Source organism: Phyllobates terribilis, unplaced genomic scaffold (genome assembly GCF_046119375.1).
Source record: "Phyllobates terribilis strain yellow unplaced genomic scaffold, ASM4611937v1 Scaffold_11__3_contigs__length_659146591, whole genome shotgun sequence".
Classification (NCBI taxonomy): domain Eukaryota; kingdom Metazoa; phylum Chordata; class Amphibia; order Anura; family Dendrobatidae; genus Phyllobates; species Phyllobates terribilis.
The window spans coordinates 657,168,676-657,191,214 of NW_027362771.1; the positions used below are offsets into that span (position 1 = coordinate 657,168,676).

The 22,539-nt window shown below is 56.2% G+C and overlaps 1 protein-coding gene across 1 annotated transcript; it reads left to right on the forward strand.

The window, feature by feature from the left end:
• The first annotated feature begins 2,997 nt into the window (after nt 1–2,997).
• On the forward strand, nt 2,998–21,681 carry POLR2A (RNA polymerase II subunit A). Its single transcript, XM_073654654.1, has 29 exons — nt 2,998–3,256; nt 8,794–8,926; nt 9,029–9,165; nt 9,240–9,413; nt 9,497–9,778; nt 9,863–10,024; nt 10,154–10,374; nt 10,539–10,671; nt 10,757–10,881; nt 10,954–11,164; nt 12,530–12,739; nt 12,818–12,986; nt 13,108–13,202; nt 13,282–13,485; nt 13,562–13,784; nt 13,943–14,126; nt 16,145–16,316; nt 16,390–16,495; nt 16,605–16,810; nt 16,885–17,109; nt 17,190–17,436; nt 17,514–17,614; nt 17,691–17,795; nt 17,973–18,155; nt 18,226–18,429; nt 18,515–18,701; nt 18,788–18,901; nt 19,509–19,658; nt 20,107–21,681. The coding sequence occupies exons 1-29, from the start codon at nt 3,170–3,172 to the stop codon at nt 21,261–21,263; spliced, it is 5,907 nt and encodes a 1,968-aa protein (XP_073510755.1). The 5' UTR covers nt 2,998–3,169; the 3' UTR covers nt 21,264–21,681.
• The last annotated feature ends 858 nt before the right edge of the window (nt 21,682–22,539 follow it).

Genomic DNA, 22,539 nt, shown 5'->3' on the forward strand with positions numbered 1-22,539 from the left:
TCCCTCTCTCTCTCTCTCTCTCTCTGTGGCGAGGCCTCTGTCCCTCTCTCTCTCTCTCTGTGGCGAGGCCTCTGTCCCTCTCTCTCTCTCTCTGTGGCGAGGCCTCTGTCCCTCTCTCTCTCTCTCTCTGTGGCGAGGCCTCTGTCCCTCTCTCTCTCTCTCTCTCTGTGGTGAGGCCTCTGTCCCTCTCTCTGTGGTGAGGCCTCTGTCCCCCTCTCTGTGGTGAGGCCTCTGTCCCCCTCTCTGTGGTGAGGCCTCTGTCCCCCTCTCTGTGGTGAGGCCTCTGTCCCCCTCTCTGTGGTGAGGCCTCTGTCCCCCTCTCTGTGGTGAGGCCTCTGTCCCCCTCTCTGTGGTGAGGCCTCTGTCCCCCTCTCTGTGGTGAGGCCTCTGTCCCCCTCTCTGTGGTGAGGCCTCTGTCCCCCTCTCTCTCTCTGTGGTGAGGCCTCTGTCCCTCTCTCTGTGGTGAGGCCTCTGTCCCCCTCTCTGTGGTGAGGCCTCTGTCCCCCTCTCTGTGGTGAGGCCTCTGTCCCCCTCTCTGTGGTGAGGCCTCTGTCCCCCTCTCTGTGGTGAGGCCTCTGTCCCCCTCTCTGTGGTGAGGCCTCTGTCCCTCTCTCTCTCTCTCTGTGGCGAGGCCTCTGTCCCTCTCTCTCTCTCTCTGTGGCGAGGCCTCTGTCCCTCTCTCTCTCTCTGTGGCGAGGCCTCTGTCCCTCTCTCTCTCTCTCTCTCTCTGTGGCGAGGCCTCTGTCCCTCTCTCTCTCTCTCTGTGGCGAGGCCTCTGTCCCTCTCTCTCTCTCTCTGTGGCGAGGCCTCTGTCCCTCTCTCTCTCTCTCTGTGGCGAGGCCTCTGTCCCTCTCTCTCTCTCTCTCTGTGGCGAGGCCTCTGTCCCTCTCTCTCTCTCTCTGTGGCGAGGCCTCTGTCCCTCTCTCTGTGGTGAGGCCTCTGTCCCCCTCTCTGTGGTGAGGCCTCTGTCCCCCTCTCTGTGGTGAGGCCTCTGTCCCCCTCTCTGTGGTGAGGCCTCTGTCCCCCTCTCTGTGGTGAGGCCTCTGTCCCCCTCTCTGTGGTGAGGCCTCTGTCCCCCTCTCTGTGGTGAGGCCTCTGTCCCCCTCTCTGTGGTGAGGCCTCTGTCCCCCTCTCTGTGGTGAGGCCTCTGTCCCCCTCTCTCTCTCTGTGGTGAGGCCTCTGTCCCTCTCTCTGTGGTGAGGCCTCTGTCCCCCTCTCTGTGGTGAGGCCTCTGTCCCCCTCTCTGTGGTGAGGCCTCTGTCCCCCTCTCTGTGGTGAGGCCTCTGTCCCCCTCTCTGTGGTGAGGCCTCTGTCCCCCTCTCTGTGGTGAGGCCTCTGTCCCCCTCTCTGTGGTGAGGCCTCTGTCCCTCTCTCTCTCTCTCTGTGGCGAGGCCTCTGTCCCTCTCTCTCTCTCTCTGTGGCGAGGCCTCTGTCCCTCTCTCTCTCTCTGTGGCGAGGCCTCTGTCCCTCTCTCTCTCTCTCTCTCTCTCTGTGGCGAGGCCTCTGTCCCTCTCTCTCTCTCTCTGTGGCGAGGCCTCTGTCCCTCTCTCTCTCTCTGTGGCGAGGCCTCTGTCCCTCTCTCTCTCTCTCTCTGTGGCGAGGCCTCTGTCCCTCTCTCTCTCTCTCTCTGTGGTGAGGCCTCTGTCCCTCTCTCTGTGGTGAGGCCTCTGTCCCCCTCTCTGTGGTGAGGCCTCTGTCCCCCTCTCTGTGGTGAGGCCTCTGTCCCCCTCTCTGTGGTGAGGCCTCTGTCCCCCTCTCTGTGGTGAGGCCTCTGTCCCCCTCTCTGTGGTGAGGCCTCTGTCCCCCTCTCTGTGGTGAGGCCTCTGTCCCCCTCTCTGTGGTGAGGCCTCTGTCCCCCTCTCTGTGGTGAGGCCTCTGTCCCCCTCTCTGTGGCGAGGCCTCTGTCCCTCTCTCTCTCTCTGTGGCGAGGCCTCTGTCCCTCTCTCTCTCTCTCTGTGGCGAGGCCTCTGTCCCTCTCTCTCTCTCTCTGTGGCGAGGCCTCTGTCCCTCTCTCTCTCTCTGTGGCGAGGCCTCTGTCCCTCTCTCTCTCTCTGTGGCGAGGCCTCTGTCCCTCTCTCTCTCTCTGTGGCGAGGCCTCTGTCCCTCTCTCTCTCTCTGTGGCGAGGCCTCTGTCCCTCTCTCTCTCTCTGTGGCGAGGCCTCTGTCCCTCTCTCTCTCTCTGTGGCGAGGCCTCTGTCCCTCTCTCTCTCTCTGTGGCGAGGCCTCTGTCCCTCTCTCTCTCTCTGTGGCGAGGCCTCTGTCCCTCTCTCTCTCTCTGTGGCGAGGCCTCTGTCCCTCTCTCTCTCTCTGTGGCGAGGCCTCTGTCCCTCTCTCTCTCTCTGTGGCGAGGCCTCTGTCCCTCTCTCTCTGTGGCGAGGCCTCTGTCTCGCTTTCTCTGTGGTGAGGTCTCGGTCTCTCTCTTACCGGCTCCCTCGCGTTTTGCCCGGGGCATTGCTGTGTGATCATCCTCACGTGGGGCCTAGCCCTCCCCAGAAGCCGCGGTCTGTATTCAGCTATTGGCCGCGCTCCTGAGGATATCGGCGGATCCCGCTTCAGTTGAGCCCGGGGATGTGAGGCCTACTCTGTACCGCTCACCCCAAGAGTGAGCACCGCGTTCTCAGTCAGCGGCTCCGATCTCCGAGGCACAGCCGCCCCTAATCACCGACAACTATCACCAGGGATGTGACCTGCGGGTTATGCGAGCGCTATTTCACAAGTCGCCACAAAAGCGCATGCGCAATGAGCAGAGGGAGAAACCACAGGAAAGTAAACTGCCGCACATTAGGCTAGCAGAGATGTCGATCAAACGTGCGCCCCGCCCCCTCCCTGTGCTTACTGTATCACGAGCCACATAATTTTGAGGGAAATAGACGAAAGTGTTTCGTAATCACAGTGTTAGTGCGCATGTGCACAAATTCCTCGTCGGGTTGGTCGATCTCCTCCAATCATGTTTACGAAGACTGGCTAGAGCTCCTGGAATGTGGAGAAGGCGACCCCGTGCGAAACCTACTAGAGTATATATATGGGAGACGTTCCTCTCTGGTCTTCAGATGCGCTCTGAGCGCAAGCGGCGACGAACCTTGAGGACGGGTATCCGCTGCTGGGGTCTCGGAGACCAGTTGTCTGTAGAGTAGACTGAGTAGCTACAATAACAGACGACATCGCCGCCATGCACGGACCGCCTGCCGGTGACAGCGCCTGCCCGCTCCGGATCATTAAGCGGGTCCAGTTCGGTGTGTTGGGCCCGGACGAGCTGGTAAGAGGAAGAAGGCGGGCGGTGGGGAGGCGGGGCGCCACCCGGAAGTGCAGCGGCGGCTGCTGGTACTGCATGTAGTGGTTGCAGGCTTCTGTGTGCCCGTGATGTGTGTCCATGAGTGTAATGTCGTGACTGATACCATAGCGCGATATTCCTATATGTTCAGGCTGGGACCCGATATCCTACAGATATTGTAGAAAGGCAATGGCTGCTCGTATCTGCTGCTGGCGAAACTCTGCTGGGATGCTTTACCCAATAATCATCTCTTCATGATTGTAAAAAGACGTGGGACTTATTGGAAAATGACCCCCTCCGTCGTGGGTCGGTCCATCCATCCATCCTGGGTCGGTCGTCCGTCGGTCGGTCGTCCGTCGGTCGGTCGTCCGTCGGTCGGTCGTCCGTCGGTCGGTCGTCCGTCGGTCGGTCGTCCGTCCGTCGGTCGTCCGTCCGTCGGTCGGTCGGTCGGTCGTCCGTCGGTCCTCCGTCCGTCCGTCGGTCCTCCGTCCGTCGGTCGGTCCTCCGTCCGTCGGTCGGTCCTCCGTCCGTCGGTCCGTCCGTCGGTCGGTCCTCCGTCCGTCGGTCGGTCCTCCGTCCGTCGGTCGGTCCGTCCGTCGGTCCTCCGTCGGTCGGTCCGTCCGTCGGTCCTCCGTCGGTCGGTCCGTCCGTCGGTCGGTCGGTCCTCCGTCCGTCGGTCCGTCGGTCGGTCCTCCGTCCGTCCGTCGGTCCTCCGTCGGTCCTCCGTCCGTCGGTCGGTCCTCCGTCCGTCGGTCCGTCCGTCGGTCCTCCGTCCGTCGGTCGGTCCGTCCGTCCGTCGGTCCGTCCGTCGGTCGGTCCTCCGTCGATCCTCCGTCGGTCGGTCCGTCCGTCGGTCCGTCCGTCGGTCCGTCCGTCGGTCCGTCCGTCCGTCCGTCGGTCCGTCGGTCCGTCCGTCCGTCCGTCGGTCCGTCCGTCCGTCCGTCGGTCGGTCCTCCGTCCGTCGGTCGGTCGTCCGTCGGTCGGTCCTCCGTCCGTCGGTCGGTCGGTCCGTCGGTCGGTCCTCCGTCCGTCGGTCGGTCGGTCCGTCGGTCGGTCCTCCGTCGGTCGGTCCTCGGTCCGTCGGTCGGTCCTCCGTCGGTCGGTCCTCCGTCCGTCGGTCCGTCCGTCGGTCCTCCGTCGGTCGGTCGTCCGTCCGTCGGTCGGTCCTCCGTCCGTCGGTCGGTCCGTCGGTCCTCCGTCCGTCGGTCGGTCCGTCGGTCGGTCCTCCGTCCGTCGGTCCGTCGGTCGGTCCTCCGTCCGTCCGTCGGTCGGTCCGTCCGTCGGTCCGTCCGTCCGTCGGTCGTCCGTCCGTCGGTCGGTCCGTCGGTCGGTCCTCCGTCGGTCGGTCCTCCGTCGGTCGGTCCTCCGTCGGTCCGTCCGTCGGTCGGTCCGTCCGTCGGTCGGTCCTCCGTCGGTCCGTCCGTCGGTCGGTCCTCCGTCGGTCGGTCCTCCGTCGGTCGGTCCTCCGTCGGTCGGTCCTCCGTCGGTCGGTCCGTCCGTCGGTCCTCCGTCCGTCCGTCGGTCGGTCCGTCGGTCGGTCGGTCCGTCCGTCGGTCGGTCCGTCCGTCGGTCGGTCCTCCGTCGGTCGGTCCTCCGTCGGTCGGTCCGTCGGTCGGTCCTCCGTCCGTCGGTCGGTCCGTCGGTCGGTCCGTCGGTCGGTCCTCCGTCGGTCGGTCCTCCGTCGGTCGGTCCTCCGTCGGTCGGTCCTCCGTCGGTCGGTCCTCCGTCGGTCGGTCCTCCGTCGGTCCGTCCGTCGGTCCGTCCGTCGGTCGTCCGTCCGTCGGTCGGTCCTCCGTCGGTCGGTCCTCGGTCCGTCGGTCGGTCCTCGGTCCGTCGGTCGGTCCTCGGTCCGTCGGTCGGTCCTCGGTCCGTCGGTCGGTCCTCGGTCCGTCGGTCGGTCCTCGGTCCGTCGGTCGGTCCTCGGTCCGTCGGTCGGTCCTCGGTCCGTCGGTCGGTCCTCGGTCCGTCGGTCGGTCCTCGGTCCGTCGGTCGGTCCTCGGTCCGTCGGTCGGTCCTCCGTCGGTCGGTCCTCGGTCGGTCCTCGGTCCGTCGGTCGGTCCTCCGTCGGTCGGTCCTCGGTCGGTCCTCGGTTCGTCGGTCGGTCCTCCGTCGGTCGGTCCTCGGTCCGTCGGTCGGTCCTCCGTCGGTCGGTCCTCGGTCGGTCCTCGGTCCGTCGGTCGGTCCTCCGTCGGTCGGTCCTCGGTCCGTCGGTCGGTCCTCCGTCGGTCGGTCCTCGGTCGGTCCTCGGTCCGTCGGTCGGTCCTCCGTCGGTCGGTCCGTCGGTCGGTCCTCCGTCGGTCGGTCCGTCCGTCGGTCGGTCGGTCCTCCGTCCGTCGGTCCGTCGGTCGGTCCTCCGTCCGTCCGTCGGTCCTCCGTCGGTCGGTCCTCCGTCGGTCGGTCCTCGGTCCGTCGGTCGGTCCTCCGTCGGTCGGTCCTCGGTCCGTCGGTCCTCCGTCGGTCGGTCCTCCGTCGGTCCGTCGGTCGGTCCTCCGTCGGTCGTCGGTCGGTCCTCGGTCGGTCCTCCGTCGGTCGGTCCTCCGTCGGTCGGTCCTCGGTCCGTCGGTCGGTCCTCGGTCCGTCGGTCGGTCCTCGGTCCGTCGGTCGGTCCTCCGTCGGTCGGTCCTCCGTCGGTCGGTCCGTCGGTCGGTCCTCCGTCGGTCCTCCGTCCGTCGGTCGGTCCTCCGTCGGTCCTCCGTCCGTCGGTCGGTCCTCCGTCGGTCCGTCCGTCGGTCCTCGGTCCGTCGGTCGGTCCTCGGTCCGTCGGTCGGTCCTCGGTCCGTCGGTCGGTCCTCGGTCGGTCGGTCCTCGGTCGGTCGGTCCTCGGTCGGTCGGTCCTCGGTCGGTCCTCCGTCGGTCCTCGGTCCGTCGGTCGGTCCTCCGTCGGTCGGTCCTCGGTCCGTCGGTCGGTCCTCGGTCCGTCGGTCGGTCCTCGGTCCGTCGGTCGGTCCTCGGTCCGTCGGTCGGTCCTCGGTCCGTCGGTCGGTCCTCGGTCCGTCGGTCGGTCCTCGGTCCGTCGGTCGGTCCTCGGTCCGTCGGTCGGTCCTCGGTCCGTCGGTCGGTCCTCCGTCGGTCGGTCCTCCGTCGGTCGGTCCTCGGTCCGTCGGTCGGTCCTCGGTCCGTCGGTCGGTCCTCGGTCCGTCGGTCGGTCCTCGGTCGGTCGGTCCTCGGTCGGTCGGTCCTCGGTCGGTCCTCGGTCGGTCCTCGGTCCGTCGGTCGGTCCTCCGTCGGTCGGTCCTCGGTCCGTCGGTCGGTCCTCGGTCCGTCGGTCGGTCCTCGGTCCGTCGGTCGGTCCTCGGTCCGTCGGTCGGTCCTCGGTCCGTCGGTCGGTCCTCGGTCCGTCGGTCGGTCCTCGGTCCGTCGGTCGGTCCTCGGTCCGTCGGTCGGTCCTCGGTCCGTCGGTCGGTCCTCGGTCCGTCGGTCGGTCCTCGGTCCGTCGGTCGGTCCTCGGTCCGTCGGTCGGTCCTCCGTCGGTCGGTCCTCCGTCGGTCGGTCCTCCGTCGGTCGGTCCTCCGTCGGTCGGTCCTCCGTCGGTCGGTCCTCCGTCCGTCGGTCCTCCGTCCGTCGGTCCTCCGTCCGTCGGTCCTCCGTCCGTCGGTCGGTCCTCCGTCGGTCCTCCGTCCGTCGGTCCTCCGTCCGTCGGTCGGTCCTCCGTCGGTCCTCCGTCCGTCGGTCGTCCGTCGGTCGGTCCTCCGTCCGTCGGTCGTCCGTCGGTCGGTCCTCCGTCCGTCGGTCGTCCGTCGGTCCTCCGTCCGTCGGTCGGTCCTCCGTCGGTCGGTCCTCCGTCGGTCGGTCCTCCGTCGGTCGGTCCGTCGGTCGGTCCTCCGTCGGTCCGTCGGTCGGTCCTCCGTCGGTCCGTCGGTCGGTCCTCGGTCCGTCGGTCGGTCCTCCGTCGGTCCGTCGGTCGGTCCTCCGTCGGTCCGTCGGTCGGTCCTCCGTCGGTCCGTCGGTCGGTCCTCCGTCGGTCCTCCGTCGGTCCGTCGGTCGGTCCTCCGTCGGTCCGTCGGTCCGTCCGTCGGTCGGTCCTCCGTCGGTCCTCCGTCCGTCGGTCGGTCCTCCGTCGGTCGGTCCTCCGTCGGTCGGTCCTCCGTCGGTCGGTCCTCCGTCGGTCCTCGGTCCGTCGGTCGGTCCTCGGTCCGTCGGTCGGTCCTCGGTCCGTCGGTCGGTCCTCGGTCCGTCGGTCGGTCCTCGGTCCGTCGGTCGGTCCTCGGTCCGTCGGTCGGTCCGTCGGTCCGTCGGTCGGTCCTCCGTCGGTCCTCCGTCGGTCGGTCCTCCGTCGGTCGGTCCTCCGTCGGTCCGTCGGTCGGTCCTCCGTCGGTCCGTCGGTCGGTCCTCCGTCGGTCCGTCGGTCGGTCCGTCGGTCGGTCCTCCGTCGGTCCGTCGGTCGGTCCTCCGTCGGTCCGTCGGTCGGTCCTCCGTCGGTCGGTCCTCCGTCGGTCGGTCCTCCGTCGGTCCGTCCGTCGGTCGGTCCTCCGTCGGTCCGTCGGTCGGTCCTCCGTCGGTCCGTCGGTCCGTCGGTCGGTCCTCCGTCGGTCCGTCGGTCGGTCCTCCGTCGGTCCGTCGGTCGGTCCTCCGTCGGTCCGTCGGTCGGTTCTCCGTCGGTCCGTCGGTCGGTCCTCCGTCGGTCCGTCCTCCGTCGGTCCGTCGGTCGGTCCTCCGTCCGTCGGTCGGTCCGTCGGTCGGTCCGTCGGTCGGTCCGTCGGTCGGTCCTCCGTCGGTCGGTCCGTCGGTCGGTCCTCCGTCGGTCGGTCCGTCGGTCGGTCCTCCGTCGGTCCGTCGGTCGGTCCTCCGTCGGTCCGTCGGTCGGTCCTCCGTCGGTCCGTCGGTCGGTCCTCCGTCGGTCGGTCGGTCCGTCGGTCGGTCCGTCGGTCGGTCCGTCGGTCGGTCCTCCGTCGGTCGGTCGTCCGTCGGTCGGTCCTCCGTCCGTCGGTCGGTCCTCCGTCCGTCGGTCGTCCGTCGGTCGGTCCTCCGTCCGTCGGTCGGTCCTCCGTCCGTCGGTCGGTCCTCCGTCCGTCGGTCGGTCCTCCGTCCGTCGGTCGGTCCTCCGTCCGTCGGTCGGTCCTCCGTCCGTCCGTCGGTCGGTCCTCGGTCCGTCGGTCGGTCCTCCGTCGGTCCGTCGGTCGGTCCTCCGTCGGTCCTCCGTCCGTCGGTCCTCCGTCCGTCGGTCGGTCCTCCGTCCGTCGGTCGGTCCTCCGTCGGTCCTCCGTCGGTCCTCCGTCGGTCGGTCCTCCGTCCGTCGGTCGGTCCTCCGTCCGTCGGTCGGTCCTCCGTCCGTCGGTCGGTCGGTCCTCCGTCCGTCGGTCGGTCGATCCTCCGTCCGTCGGTCCTCCGTCCGTCGGTCCTCCGGTGGGTACGCGCGCCGCGGGCTCTCCTCCTCCTCGTCCCTCCTCCTCCGGTGGGTCCGCGCGCGCGTCGCGGGCCCTCCTCCTCGTCCCTCCTCCTCCGGTGGGTCCGCGGGCGCTCGTCGTCGTCCTCCGTCGGTCGGTCCGCGCTGTTAATCTCTTGGCTTTCTTTTTGTGTTTTAGAAGCGGATGTCCGTGACGGAGGGTGGAATTAAGTATCCTGAGACCACGGAGGGTGGTCGCCCCAAGTTGGGTGGTTTGATGGACCCTCGTCAGGGTGTGGTTGAGCGCACTGGCCGCTGTCAGACATGTGCAGGTATGTCATCAGGGTGGCTGCTCTGGGCAGGTAGCGGTCGGTGAGGTAGTACTACCAGGGTGTCTGTTGCCATCACGCCTTTTTGTGGGTGTCTTCTGACAGGGAACATGACGGAGTGTCCTGGCCACTTCGGGCACATTGAACTGGCTAAGCCTGTCTTTCATGTGGGATTTCTGGTGAAGACCATGAAGGTTTTACGTTGCGTCTGTTTCTTCTGCTCCAAGTTACTGGTGGATGCGGTAAGTTGCGGTGCCAGTGGAGGATGCTTGTGGTTTTCCTCCACATAGACTTCATTTTTATTTTATTTTTATAGAACAACCCAAAAATCAAAGACATTTTGACAAAATCTAAAGGACAGCCAAAGAAGCGTCTGACCCACGTGTACGAGCTGTGTAAGGGAAAGAACATCTGTGAGGGAGGCGAGGAGATGGACAACAAGTTCGGGATGGATCAGAATGAAGGTGATGAAGACATCCAGAAAGAGAAGGTAGGGGGCAGGCAAATGGCTGGGGGTGGTCAGGGTGGGCTCAGTCCTGGGGTAACTCTGCTTCTGTACTCTGTCTTCATCAGGGCCACGGTGGCTGTGGCCGCTATCAGCCAAGGATCAGACGTACAGGCCTGGAGCTGTACGCAGAGTGGAAGCACGTGAACGAGGACTCGCAGGAGAAGAAGATTCTGCTGAGTCCAGAGCGAGTCCATGAGATATTCAAGCGCATCACAGATGAGGAGTGCTTCATCCTAGGAATGGAGCCGCGATACGCTCGCCCCGAGTGGCTAATCGTCACCGTTCTGCCAGTACCTCCGCTCTCTGTGCGGCCCGCAGTCGTCATGCAAGGGTCTGCCAGGAACCAGGTGGGTCCAGGTCATAGTGCAGGAACACATGGGTGGTAACAAGTGTGTGTGCTGACATTGGTCCTCTAATCCTTCTGCTCTCAGGACGATCTGACCCACAAACTTGCCGATATTGTGAAAATTAACAACCAGCTGAGGCGGAACGAACAGAATGGCGCCGCAGCCCACGTCATTGCCGACGACGTGAAGCTTCTGCAGTTCCATGTTGCCACGATGATAGACAATGAGCTACCTGGCCTTCCTAGGGTAAGTGAAGAAACTCGTGGGCCGGATGTCAGCCTACGTTTTCTGGAGATTGAGGAGAAGACGTCGGACACCGTGTTCTGCTCCCTATGAATGCTACATGTACTTACACCCTCTGCCTTCCTCCCTCAGGCCATGCAAAAGTCTGGCCGTCCTCTGAAGTCTGTGAAGCAGCGATTGAAGGGGAAGGAAGGGAGAGTCCGAGGAAACTTAATGGGAAAACGTGTAGATTTCTCTGCTCGAACAGTTATCACCCCTGATCCAAACCTCTCCATTGACCAAGTTGGGGTCCCGAGGTCGATTGCTGCTAATATGACTTTTCCAGAGATCGTTACTCCCTTCAACATTGATCGGTGAGATCCCAGAAGTCTTATTCTTGTCCTCCTGTTATCTATATCCCATGGGCCACAGCCAGATTGACGCTATCTGACACGGACCTTCGGGCCTGCTAGTCGCATGTGACAAGGCTTTCTGTATCCTGCAGCTCTAATGCTTCAGCTTTGTTTCTTGTATTCAGGCTGCAGGAGCTGGTGAGACGAGGAAACAGTCAGTACCCTGGAGCCAAATACATCATTCGAGATAATGGGGATCGCATTGATCTCAGATTTCACCCTAAACCCAGTGACCTGCATTTACAGATTGGCTACAAGGTGAGGGGCTTTGTGATGCCCCCCATAATGAGAGAAAGCACAGACATTAGAGACCCTAACAGCTGCGCTCTCTGCTTCCCTCCAGGTGGAGAGACACATGTGCGATGGAGATATCGTCATCTTTAACAGACAGCCGACGCTGCACAAAATGTCTATGATGGGGCACAGAGTCCGCATTCTGCCCTGGTCCACCTTCCGGCTGAACCTCAGGTACATCCCTCATCTGATATGTTGCTCTTTGTGCCATTTTAGTTCAGGAGCTTAGAAGTTCTTTATTTCCAGTGTCACCACTCCATACAATGCTGACTTTGACGGGGATGAGATGAATTTGCATCTTCCACAGTCTCTGGAGACGCGGGCAGAGATTCAGGAGCTTGCCATGGTACCTCGTATGATCGTCACTCCTCAGTCCAACAGACCAGTTATGGGAATTGTGCAGGACACGCTGACTGCAGTTAGGAAATTCACAAAAAGGGATGTTTTCCTGGAAAGGGTGAGTAGATGAAACTCAAGGTACCCTGAAATAATGGGAGATGCTGGTGGCTGTAGGGAAGGTCCACAGTGTTGCATTCCTCCAGATAATGAGGTTCTAATTTCCCAAACGCTATGTACACACAGGTACGGTTAGGTCAGGCTTATCTCTGGATATCGCTAATCTTGTATGCTGTAGATGCAGTTAGGCTGAGCTCCTCTCTGGGCATTACTAGTCTTGTAGTACTTTACGTTTGCCGTATATTCCGGTTAGTCTCATCTTTCTGGCCATTACTAGTCTTGTATAATGTGTAGTGGGGTTAGGCCAGGCTCATGTCTGGCCATAACTAGTCTTGTATACCATAGAAGAAATCTAATCCCTGCAGTTCAAGACATGCAATAAAAAAAATAGAGAATATATATATATATATGTATGTGTGTGTGTTGAGCGAGTATGCTCGGGCCGAGCTCCGAGTATTTACAGCTGCTCGGTGAGGTGATATGGTTGAATCGCTCCCATGATTTGCGACTGTTTGACAGCTTTATTACATGTGAATGTTTATTTCTTACACATTCCTCACATGTAATAAAACTGTCAAACAGTCGCAAATCATGGGAGCGATTCAACCATATCACCTCACCGAGCAGCTGTAAATACTCAGTGCTCGTCCGAGCATACTTGCCGAAAGGGTTAACAGAACATACTCTCTCAACACTAATCTCTATCTATCTATAATCTCAAATGTCTTTATTGAATCAGTGGAAAACTCCATTTTGTCCCGTGGCCAACGTTTCAATCACATGTGGACCTTGTGGTCATGGCCCTAACACAGAATAAATAGATATGTGATGAATTAATGACACGATCTAATACTTCTGGACGGTTTAACCCAGACTTCATCCTTCCCTCCATCCCCCAGTATCTGTCATCACTGTCCTACCCCCGGGACATCGGTGGATCCTGGCTTCCATATTTACAGTTTACCCTCCAAGTGTAATGATGTGTTGCTGACTTAATTCATAACCGTATTACGCTCCGATATCTGCGTTAAGGCCGTGACCAAGGTCCACATGTAACCGAAATGTTGGACATTGTACACACTTAAGCATTATGACACTACTGTAAAGCCGTATTTGATTTTCTGATTGCACCTTTGTAGTGCCATGATTAAACTCGTCTACATTTAATGCATTTCCAGTACCGTTCTTGCACCCTCACTCAATCACAATATTTGGATCTTGTACGCTTCAGCCAGGCTCATGTTTGGACCTCATTGGTCTACCATGTAGTGCTTAGGTCAGGCTCGTCCCTGGACCTCGCTAGTCTTGTATGATATGCTTAGATCAGGCTTTGCTGGACCTCTAATGTTTCATGTTTCTTTTTTAGGGGGAGGTGATGAATTTGCTGATGTTTCTCTCCACATGGGATGGGAAGGTTCCTCAGCCAGCCATCTTGAAGCCTCGTCCTCTCTGGACCGGGAAGCAGATTTTCTCTCTGATTGTTCCAGGGCACATTAATGTTATCCGGACTCATAGCACCCACCCAGATGATGAGGACAGTGGTCCTTATAAACACATCTCCCCGGGGGACACAAAGGTGAGTAGTGAAGGGTCCTGATATCAGGCTGAGCTCTGGTCTAAGCTGCTGCTTCATCACATTTGTTGTCATCTTCAGGTCATTGTAGAGAATGGAGAGCTGATCATGGGGATCTTGTGTAAGAAATCGCTGGGGACGTCTGCTGGATCGCTGGTCCATATCTCATATCTAGAGATGGGACATGATGTCACTCGTCTCTTCTACTCCAATATCCAGACTGTCATCAATAACTGGCTGCTCATTGAGGGTGGGTGTATGGTTAGAGGGGGTCTATTGGGAGTGGTGGGGTCTGCTGGGTGTCTGCACTGTATATATGTAAACTGCTGTGTGCTGTGGACTCTTTTGATGGTTGCTGCTTTCTTCTGTAGGTCACACTATTGGGATCGGAGACTCTATTGCTGATGCAAAGACTTACCAGGATATCCAGAACACGATCAAAAAAGCCAAGCAGGATGTGATAGAGGTGAGGCTGGTGGAGTCTAGTTCTGATGCGCCTGGGCTGCCCCAGTAATGTTCTGAACTCAGTATCTCCTATTGTGCAGGTCATTGAGAAGGCCCATAACAATGAGCTGGAACCCACACCTGGAAATACCCTACGTCAGACTTTTGAGAACCAGGTGAACCGAATCCTCAATGATGCCAGAGATAAAACCGGCTCGTCTGCCCAGAAGTCTTTATCGGAGTATAACAACTTCAAGTCCATGGTGGTGTCAGGAGCCAAGGGCTCCAAGATCAACATCTCCCAGGTGAGCGGTGGCTTAGTGGAAGGTGGCAGAGGTCAGCATATGCAGTGTGCGCAGACCTGATTCCCTTTTCTTCAAGGTCATTGCTGTGGTCGGTCAGCAGAACGTGGAGGGTAAACGCATCCCCTTTGGCTTCAAACATCGGACGCTGCCTCACTTCATCAAAGACGATTATGGCCCGGAGAGCAGAGGCTTCGTAGAGAACTCCTACCTCGCTGGCCTTACTCCAACAGAGTTTTTCTTCCATGCTATGGGAGGAAGAGAGGGATTAATTGATACCGCTGTGAAGACTGCTGAGACAGGTGCGATTGTCACCCCCGTCTGTCTACACTGACCTGCTATTCGGGGGGGGGGGGGGGACACCAGGGCTTACTATAAGCAGGTCCATGCCTAAATGTGGAGCCAAAAATCTCTCCTGAGAGGGATAAAGCTAAGAAGTTTCCATTCTGCTTCTCGCCAGGTTACATCCAGAGACGTCTGATCAAGTCTATGGAGTCTGTCATGGTGAAGTACGACGCTACAGTACGTAACTCCATCAATCAGGTGGTACAGTTGCGGTACGGTGAGGATGGTCTGGCTGGAGAAGGTGTGGAGTTCCAGAACCTGGCTACTCTGAAACCATCTAACAAAGCCTTTGAGAAAAAGTGAGTGTTGGTTTTAGGTGGTTGGGAGCTGAATACCATGCCTGTAGGCTAGAGGGACACGGGGAGGTGTGTGTTCACTCACTAAGGGAGTTTGTGCTGATGGTGATCTGTCATGCTGAGCCTGGCCTGTGTCTCGGTCGCGTGTGGGGCTTGTGCTGACTCCAGCATGTGTGACGGTGCTCCTTGGTGGGCTCACACTGACGTGTGTCTCACTCATGGATGGGGCTTGTGCTGATGCTGGCCTGTGAGGAACTCCTGGATGGGCTCACGCTGATGCCAGCCTGTGTGCATGTCTTGCTCGTGGATGGAGCTTGTGCTGATGCTGGCCTGTGTTGGGCTTCTGGGTGGGCTCACACTGGTGTGTATGTGTTTTTGTGTCTGTCTCACTCGCATGGAGCTTCTGGGTGGGCTTGTACTGATGCTGGCCCGTGTGCATGTCTTGGCTTGCGGCTGGGGCTTGATCAGATGCCAGCGTGTGCGTCTGCCGCTCATGTGAAGCTCCTGAGTGGGCTCATGCTGATGGCCTGTGTGGGGCTCCTGGGTGAGTTCATGCTGAGGCTGGCCGATGTGCGTGTTGTCGCTCGCGGGTGGGGCTTGCGCTGATAACGGATTGTCTTGGCCCATGGTGGGGTTCGCCCTGATGTTGGCCTGTGTGCGTGTCTTAGCTCGCGGTTGGGGCTCACACAGATGTCGGCCTGTGTGCGTGTCTTAGCTCTCGGGTGGGGCTTGCGCTGATTCTGGATTGTCTTGGCCCATGGTGGGGTTCGCCCTGATGTTGGCCTGTGTGTGTCTTAGCTTGCAGGTGGGGCTCACACGGATGCCGGCCTGTGTGGGGCTCCTGGGTGGGCTCGTGCTGATGCCAGCCTGTGTGCGTGTCTTAGCTCTCGGGTGGGGCTTGCACTGATGCCGGCCTGTGTGCTTGTCTTAGCTCTCGGGTGGGACTCGTGCTGATGCAGGTTTGTGTGTGTCTTAGCTTGCAGGTGGGTGTGAAGGTCCAGGGTCTTCATTGTGCGTAATACTACTCAGACAACACAGGGTGAGGATAAAACATTGTGGCAATAGTTTATTGATCCACCAAATGGACAATATCACATAGAACAGTCCCAACAACATTACACAGTCTCAACTTTCCGTTGGCCCACCTGGGATAGAACAGTTGGGACTTGGGTTGGCCCCCAGCTTTTGGCGGGCCCCCACAGAGAGGAAATGGTGGCAATAGCAGTCCCTCGAGGTAAAACGCCAGGAGACCAAGGGTCCCACCCTTGCCTCTCCAAGAGTTTTTATGGGGCCAGATGGCTGGCTGGTCCCAATCTTAGGCTGGAATCATGTAGAATCCAAATCTGTTTCTCTTCGGATAAAGCCATGCTACCAAGCAGATGGCCTGAAGAGAGTCTGATCTTTGATTCTCATTGTAAAGTCTCTTTCAATTCTCCCTGCTACAGAGTTCCTTAAATAGTTCACATTTGGTCTTTTAAAGTATACATCCACGGGGCAAGGGTTAGGGAGGGTATTATTCCACAGGGCTTAGGTCTCATTGTTTGAGCGTTTCAACAATTTACATAGTTGGTATAACAGGGGGTTATAAACATCTAGCTGGTTTTAATACAATATGCAGTTAGCATAGTAACAAGCATCATTGTTTCAGAACCATGAGAAGACCACATTCAGGGTTATACAAATACTGGTCTGTCCTTCTTGACCCATCAAAGAAACACACACAAGTCATAAAGTCAAGACAAACCTAATCGTGTATTATCCTGGCTTAACAAATCTAATCGTTTGGTTGATTAAGATTAGAAGCTTTTTTTGTCACAGTGGGGCTCGCACTGATGTTGTCCTGTGTGTCTCTTAGCTCGTAGGTGGGGCTTATGCTGGTGCTGGCCTGTGTGGAGCTCCTGGGTGGGCTTGTGCTGATACCGGTCTGTGTGCGTGTCCTAGCTTGCGGGTGGGGTCATGTTGATGCCTGCCTATGTGGGGCTCCTGGGTGGGCTCGTGCTGACGCAGGCCTGTGTTTTTAGATTTAAATTCGACTACGCAAATGAGCGCGCTCTGAGGAGGACTCTACAGGAAGATGTGGTGAAGGATATCCTCAGTAATGCCCACATTCAGAATGAGCTGGAGAAGGAGTTTGACAAGATGAAGGAAGACAGAGAGGTCCTGCGGGTTATCTTCCCTACTGGTGACAGCAAGGTAACTTACAATCCGGCAGTGATCGCTGGGTATTGTGGCGGCTTCGTTGCTGACTATGGCTTGTCTACTTCAGGTGGTCCTACCGTGTAATCTCCTCAGGATGATCTGGAACGCACAGAAGATATTCCACATCAACACCCGCATGCCCTCAGATCTGCACCCCATCAAAGTGGTGGATGGTAGGCATTATACAGTACTGGTTGCTGGCAATGATGCAAATATAATCAATTCCTCTTGGTCTTTGCCCCCTCATCCTCATCACCGTTAATCTTGTTTTTCTCCTGTAAGGCGTGAAGGATCTGAGTAAGAAGCTGGTGATTGTAAATGGAGATGATCCTCTGAGTCGCCAGGCCCAGGAGAATGCCACGCTCCTGTTTAACATCCACCTGCGCTCCACGCTGTGCAGTCGCCGGATGGTGGAGGAGTTCCGGCTTAGTGGTGAGGCCTTTGACTGGCTACTGGGAGAAATCGAGTCTAAATTCAACCAGGCTATTGTAAGTGTTGTGTGGCAGCTGTGCATCTTGGGGAACACGTTACTCTGGAGTATTAATGATTCCCTTTTCTGCAGGCTCATCCGGGAGAGATGGTTGGGGCACTGGCCGCTCAGTCTCTTGGTGAGCCAGCCACTCAGATGACCTTGAACACTTTCCACTACGCTGGTGTCTCAGCCAAAAATGTCACTCTGGGAGTTCCTCGTCTGAAGGAGTTAATTAATATCTCAAAGAAACCCAAGACTCCTTCCCTCACAGTCTTCTTACTGGGCCAATCTGCTCGAGATGCTGAGCGTGCCAAGGTCGGTCTCATGGCATGTTGTGGTGTCTTCTGATGTTCACATCCTGCCGGCAAACCTCTTACACTTGTCTACTTGTTCAGGACATTTTGTGCCGCTTGGAGCACACAACTCTGCGGAAAGTTACAGCCAATACCGCCATTTACTATGATCCAAACCCACAAAATACCGTGGTGGCTGAAGACCAGGAGTGGGTGAATGTCTACTACGAGATGCCAGACTTTGATGTCACTAGGATTTCCCCATGGCTGCTTCGTGTGGAGCTTGACCGCAAACACATGACTGACCGTAAACTGACCATGGAGCAGATCGCAGAGAAGATCAATGCAGGTGAGTTGTGGAGGTTTGTCCTGTGCCGGTCCAGTCTCTGACCGGTGCCACCCTCATGTCTTGTATCCTTCTTCCAGGCTTTGGCGATGATCTCAACTGTATATTTAATGATGATAATGCTGAGAAGTTGGTTCTGAGGATACGGATTATGAACAGTGAGGAGAACAAGATGCAAGAGGTGAGAAAAAGCCCCTGAAGCAGTTTAAGAGTCACAGCCTCGTAGTGTTGCTAACCTTATTACTCCCTGCGTTCAGGAAGAAGAGGTGGTGGACAAGATGGACGACGATGTCTTCCTTCGTTGCATTGAGTCTAATATGCTGACAGACATGACTCTGCAGGGGATTGAGCAGATCAGTAAGGTAGGTGACCCTCTGAAGTCCATGGTGTACAGAGAAGTTCTGTCTAGTCAGCCACTACTGCTGTAAGCAAAGATGTTTGTTTTTTTTTCCTCCCATCGAGGCAGGTCCTGATGGCTGTTATAATGCACGTTATTGTAGCTTGTCAGGGTTGTTTGACTAAAGTTTTTGTTTGTTCAGGTTTACATGCACCTGCCACAGACGGACAACAAAAAGAAGATAATTCTGACAGAGGATGGAGAGTTCAAGGCTCTGCAGGAATGGATCCTAGAGACAGACGGCGTCAGCCTGATGAGGGTTCTGAGTGAAAAAGATGTGGATCCTGTGAGGACGACGTCTAACGACATCGTGGAGATCTTCACTGTAAGTCTGATGCTTGTTTTGTCGCTTTCCTTTTGTAAGTTGGGTTAGTCTTGACATCTCTCTCTTTCAGGTTCTTGGAATCGAGGCCGTCAGGAAAGCGCTGGAGAGAGAACTTTACCACGTCATTTCCTTTGATGGTTCTTACGTGAACTATCGCCACTTGGCCCTTCTCTGTGACACGATGACCTGCAGAGGCCACTTGATGGCCATCACTCGTCACGGTGTCAACAGACAGGACACAGGACCGCTCATGAAATGTTCGTTTGAAGAAACGGTACGTGCAGCTCACCCGTTCAGGTGACGGCTGCTTGTGGTGTCCTTCACAGGCTTGGGTTTACCTCCCACTTTTTTTCCGACAGGTGGATGTCCTCATGGAGGCAGCAGCGCATGGCGAGACTGATCCCATGAAGGGAGTGTCTGAGAACATCATGCTGGGGCAGTTGGCGCCCGCTGGCACTGGCTGTTTTGATCTTTTGTTGGATGCAGAGAAATGTAAATTTGGAATGGAGATTCCTACAAATATCCCGGGACTTGGAGCTGCGGGACGTGAGTATCTATGGGATCTGCTTCACTTTTACATCTAACCCCCATTATGAAGATTTACCTTCTAATATTTGGTCTATTTTGTTCAGCAACTGGAATGTTTTTTGGAACCGCCCCAAGCCCAATGGGGGGAATGTCTCCTGCGATGACCCCATGGAACCAAGGTGCTACGCCGGCCTACGGAGCATGGTCTCCAAGTCTTGGTATGTCGGGGCGGGGGGGGGGGGGGGGGAGCACAGTCCAGATCTTTAAAGATGCTCTGAAGTCTTGTAATATGCGGTTACATGGTTTACGTGCACTTCTTATATGGTGACTGGCTGCTTATATGGTCACTGGTGATCTTGGCTCACCAACCAAGAGATTTTATGAAGAACTATAGTTAATCTACATTGATAGCATCTTGTGATTAGTCTTCAGTTTTCAGTCCAGACTTCATGCTGAAAAGTCTGTGTATTGTACGTTTCTCAATTTTGATCTTGCAACCCAAAGAATAATAACTCAGGAACTTCTGGCAATCAAAGAATGGAGATGTTTCCATGTTTTTTATTTTATTTTTTTTCATTTATCTGCAATCATAAAGGACCAGGAGACAGACCAGGAGATTGGGACCTCCCTTCTAGTAGTTCCACCAGAAATGCTTCTGTAGGGCGGGTGCTCCCAGTCTGATGTTCTATTACAAGGGCTGTTCTCCGCTCTTCTGATATCTGTTAATGACCTCTCTTAGGGTTCCTGACTGTCTTCAGATCCCTCATATACATACAGAAAGAAGAAGCCTCGGACATTAATGCCGATAACCACTTTATTTTACAGGAAGCGGCATGACGCCTGGCGCAGCTGGCTTCTCTCCCAGTGCTGCCTCGGACGCCAGTGGCTTCAGTCCTGGCTATTCTCCGGCCTGGTCTCCCACTCCAGGTTCTCCTGGCTCGCCAGGCCCCTCAAGTCCGTACATTCCTTCCCCAGGTAAGGGCCCTGTTTTTGCTGTTTACTAGGTTTCACCAGAGTCCAGATCTATAGTGTGAAGATGTTCACCTCTCTGTTGTAAGCATGGCTTTACATGGATTGATACGCCACAATATAAGGCCCATCGTTTCTTACCATTGGAGTAGGAAACATCTGGCAGCGATGTGTCCACCAGTCTGAGTTGTGAGTGATCGGTCTGGTGCGTAGGTAGGTAGGTTCTGCTAACAACCAGACGGATGCTTTAGCCTTCTCTATAATCAAATTGGAGGAAGGCTGGACATGGACATAGCGCAGGTACAGCCCAGTGGCAGTGTTTCTGCAGCCATGCTCTTGTACTGATTTAGATAATTGTTGATGTTCTGCAGTCAGTTTCCATTGTCGCCTGTACAAGTTCTGTGCCAAGTCTGGTTCATGTAATATGTATATATTATTTTTCTTTCCTCTACAGGTGGAGCAATGTCTCCCAGCTATTCCCCCACCTCTCCAGCTTATGAACCAAGGAGTCCTGGCGGCTATACTCCTCAAAGTCCAAGTTACTCTCCGACGTCGCCCTCTTACAGTCCAACCTCCCCTTCATATTCTCCCACAAGCCCGAACTATAGTCCCACTTCCCCAAGCTACTCTCCCACTTCCCCAAGCTACTCACCAACAAGTCCAAGCTACTCTCCAACCTCTCCGAGTTATAGCCCAACCAGCCCCAGCTACAGTCCCACTTCTCCGAGCTATTCTCCAACATCCCCAAGCTATTCTCCGACATCGCCAAGCTACAGTCCTACCTCTCCCAGCTACAGTCCTACTTCTCCAAGTTACTCACCTACTTCTCCCAGTTATTCTCCTACTAGTCCTAGTTACTCACCCACTTCTCCCAGCTATTCTCCTACATCTCCCTCATACAGCCCAACTTCACCCTCCTATTCACCTACATCCCCATCTTACAGCCCAACATCACCTTCTTATTCTCCTACTTCTCCCAATTACTCGCCAACTTCTCCTAATTATACACCCACCTCTCCCAGTTACAGTCCCACCTCTCCCAGTTACAGTCCCACCTCTCCCAACTACAGTCCTACAAGCCCGAGCTATTCTCCAACATCGCCTAGTTACTCTCCTTCAAGTCCACGTTATACCCCTCAGTCTCCGAGCTATACTCCTAGCTCCCCAAGCTACAGCCCCAGTTCACCCAGCTATTCCCCAACAAGCCCCAAATATACACCGACAAGCCCGTCCTACAGCCCAAGCTCTCCAGAGTACACACCGACTTCCCCCAAATATTCTCCAACCTCCCCCAAGTACTCGCCAACTTCTCCCAAATACTCGCCAACATCCCCTACTTATTCTCCAACAACTCCCAAATACTCTCCTACATCTCCAACATATTCCCCCACTTCCCCAGTCTATACTCCTACATCCCCCAAATACTCTCCTACTTCGCCAACATATTCACCGACCTCCCCTAAGTATTCGCCAACTTCACCCACCTACTCGCCAACCAGTCCTAAAGGCTCCACTTACTCTCCAACGTCCCCAGGATACAGTCCCACATCGCCAACCTACAGTCTCACAAGTCCAGCAATCAGTCCAGATGACAGCGATGAAGAAAACTGAGCAGCAGCAGCTTCCACTGGACACGTCTGTCTCCCGCATTGGGAGCTTCGCTCGTCTAAATGAGAAATTCTCACATGATCAATCAGTTCTAAGTGCATGGATCGGGGTTGGAGGCTTCCTTGTATGGTTTCAGGAGACCACATTGTGTTCATGATTTTTTGCGTGATAGACTAAAAGTTCATAAGTTGAGAATTCATCACTACTTTTAAGTGGCAAAATAATTTGTCTGATCGGCACGGCGCATTATTTATAACGACGGATAAGAAGCTTCAGCGTTTTAGTTCTGATTCTGCTCAGGCTGCTAGGATTTGTCTGCAGTCTCTTTTTTGCTTAATGTTTTTGGAAATCTTAATAGATGTTTGACAAAGTGACGTTTTGTTCTTCTAAAAAAAATAAATAAAAGTTTCAAACTTCCGAAGCTCGGTCTGGTTCTTGCTCACACATCGGGGGATACTTTAGACTGGGCTCCTATGGTAATACAGTGCTCTGGATAATGGTTCACTGTGTTCAGAGTGACCTGGGACCACCATGCTATGGCTGCTCAAATTATAAAAGGAAACTCCTTCCAGCTCAAGCCAGATTTCACTTTCCCGACAGACAAATTTTTCAGATCAGATGTGTCCCTTTATGTGGTAACTCTGGAGCTTCCGCATGTCCTAAAGGGGCCAATATGGGGAGCATTACTGGATGGGGAAAATAAGGGGGGACATTACAAGATGCAAGCAAGAATGGGAGTTGTGACAATAGTCTATTATGTTAATAAGCCAGACGATTCGATTTGTTAATCCAAGAGTAGTATACCTTTATTTTTATGTTGACTTTTTAACCTGTGTTCTTTGGTTGCTCAACAGACATTTGTTTGTATAAACCTGAATCCTGGTCACTTGAGGTGATATTGGTAATTGATGAATGGCTGCTATCTACATCTTATATCAGCTCTTACAATGAATCGTCGGCCATACAGGGACTCTGAACAATGGATGTTTGCTAGATATGTTAAATACCATTGTAGGGTGTTTGCCAGTCATCTTGGGGAATGAGCTGTGGATACTCGAGCCCTGTTGAATAATATCCTTAATTCTTGTCCTTTAAAAGTACACATTCACAGGTTAACTGTTATAAAGGACTTGTGCTTCTGTAGCGGTCAGACTTGAAACAGAGATGGGAGAAAGACTTTACAAGGAGAATGAGAGACTTCCTTCAGGACAGTAGATGGATTGCATGGCATTACTCTGACACAGATTTGGCTTTTACATTATTCTAGCCTAAGTGTATC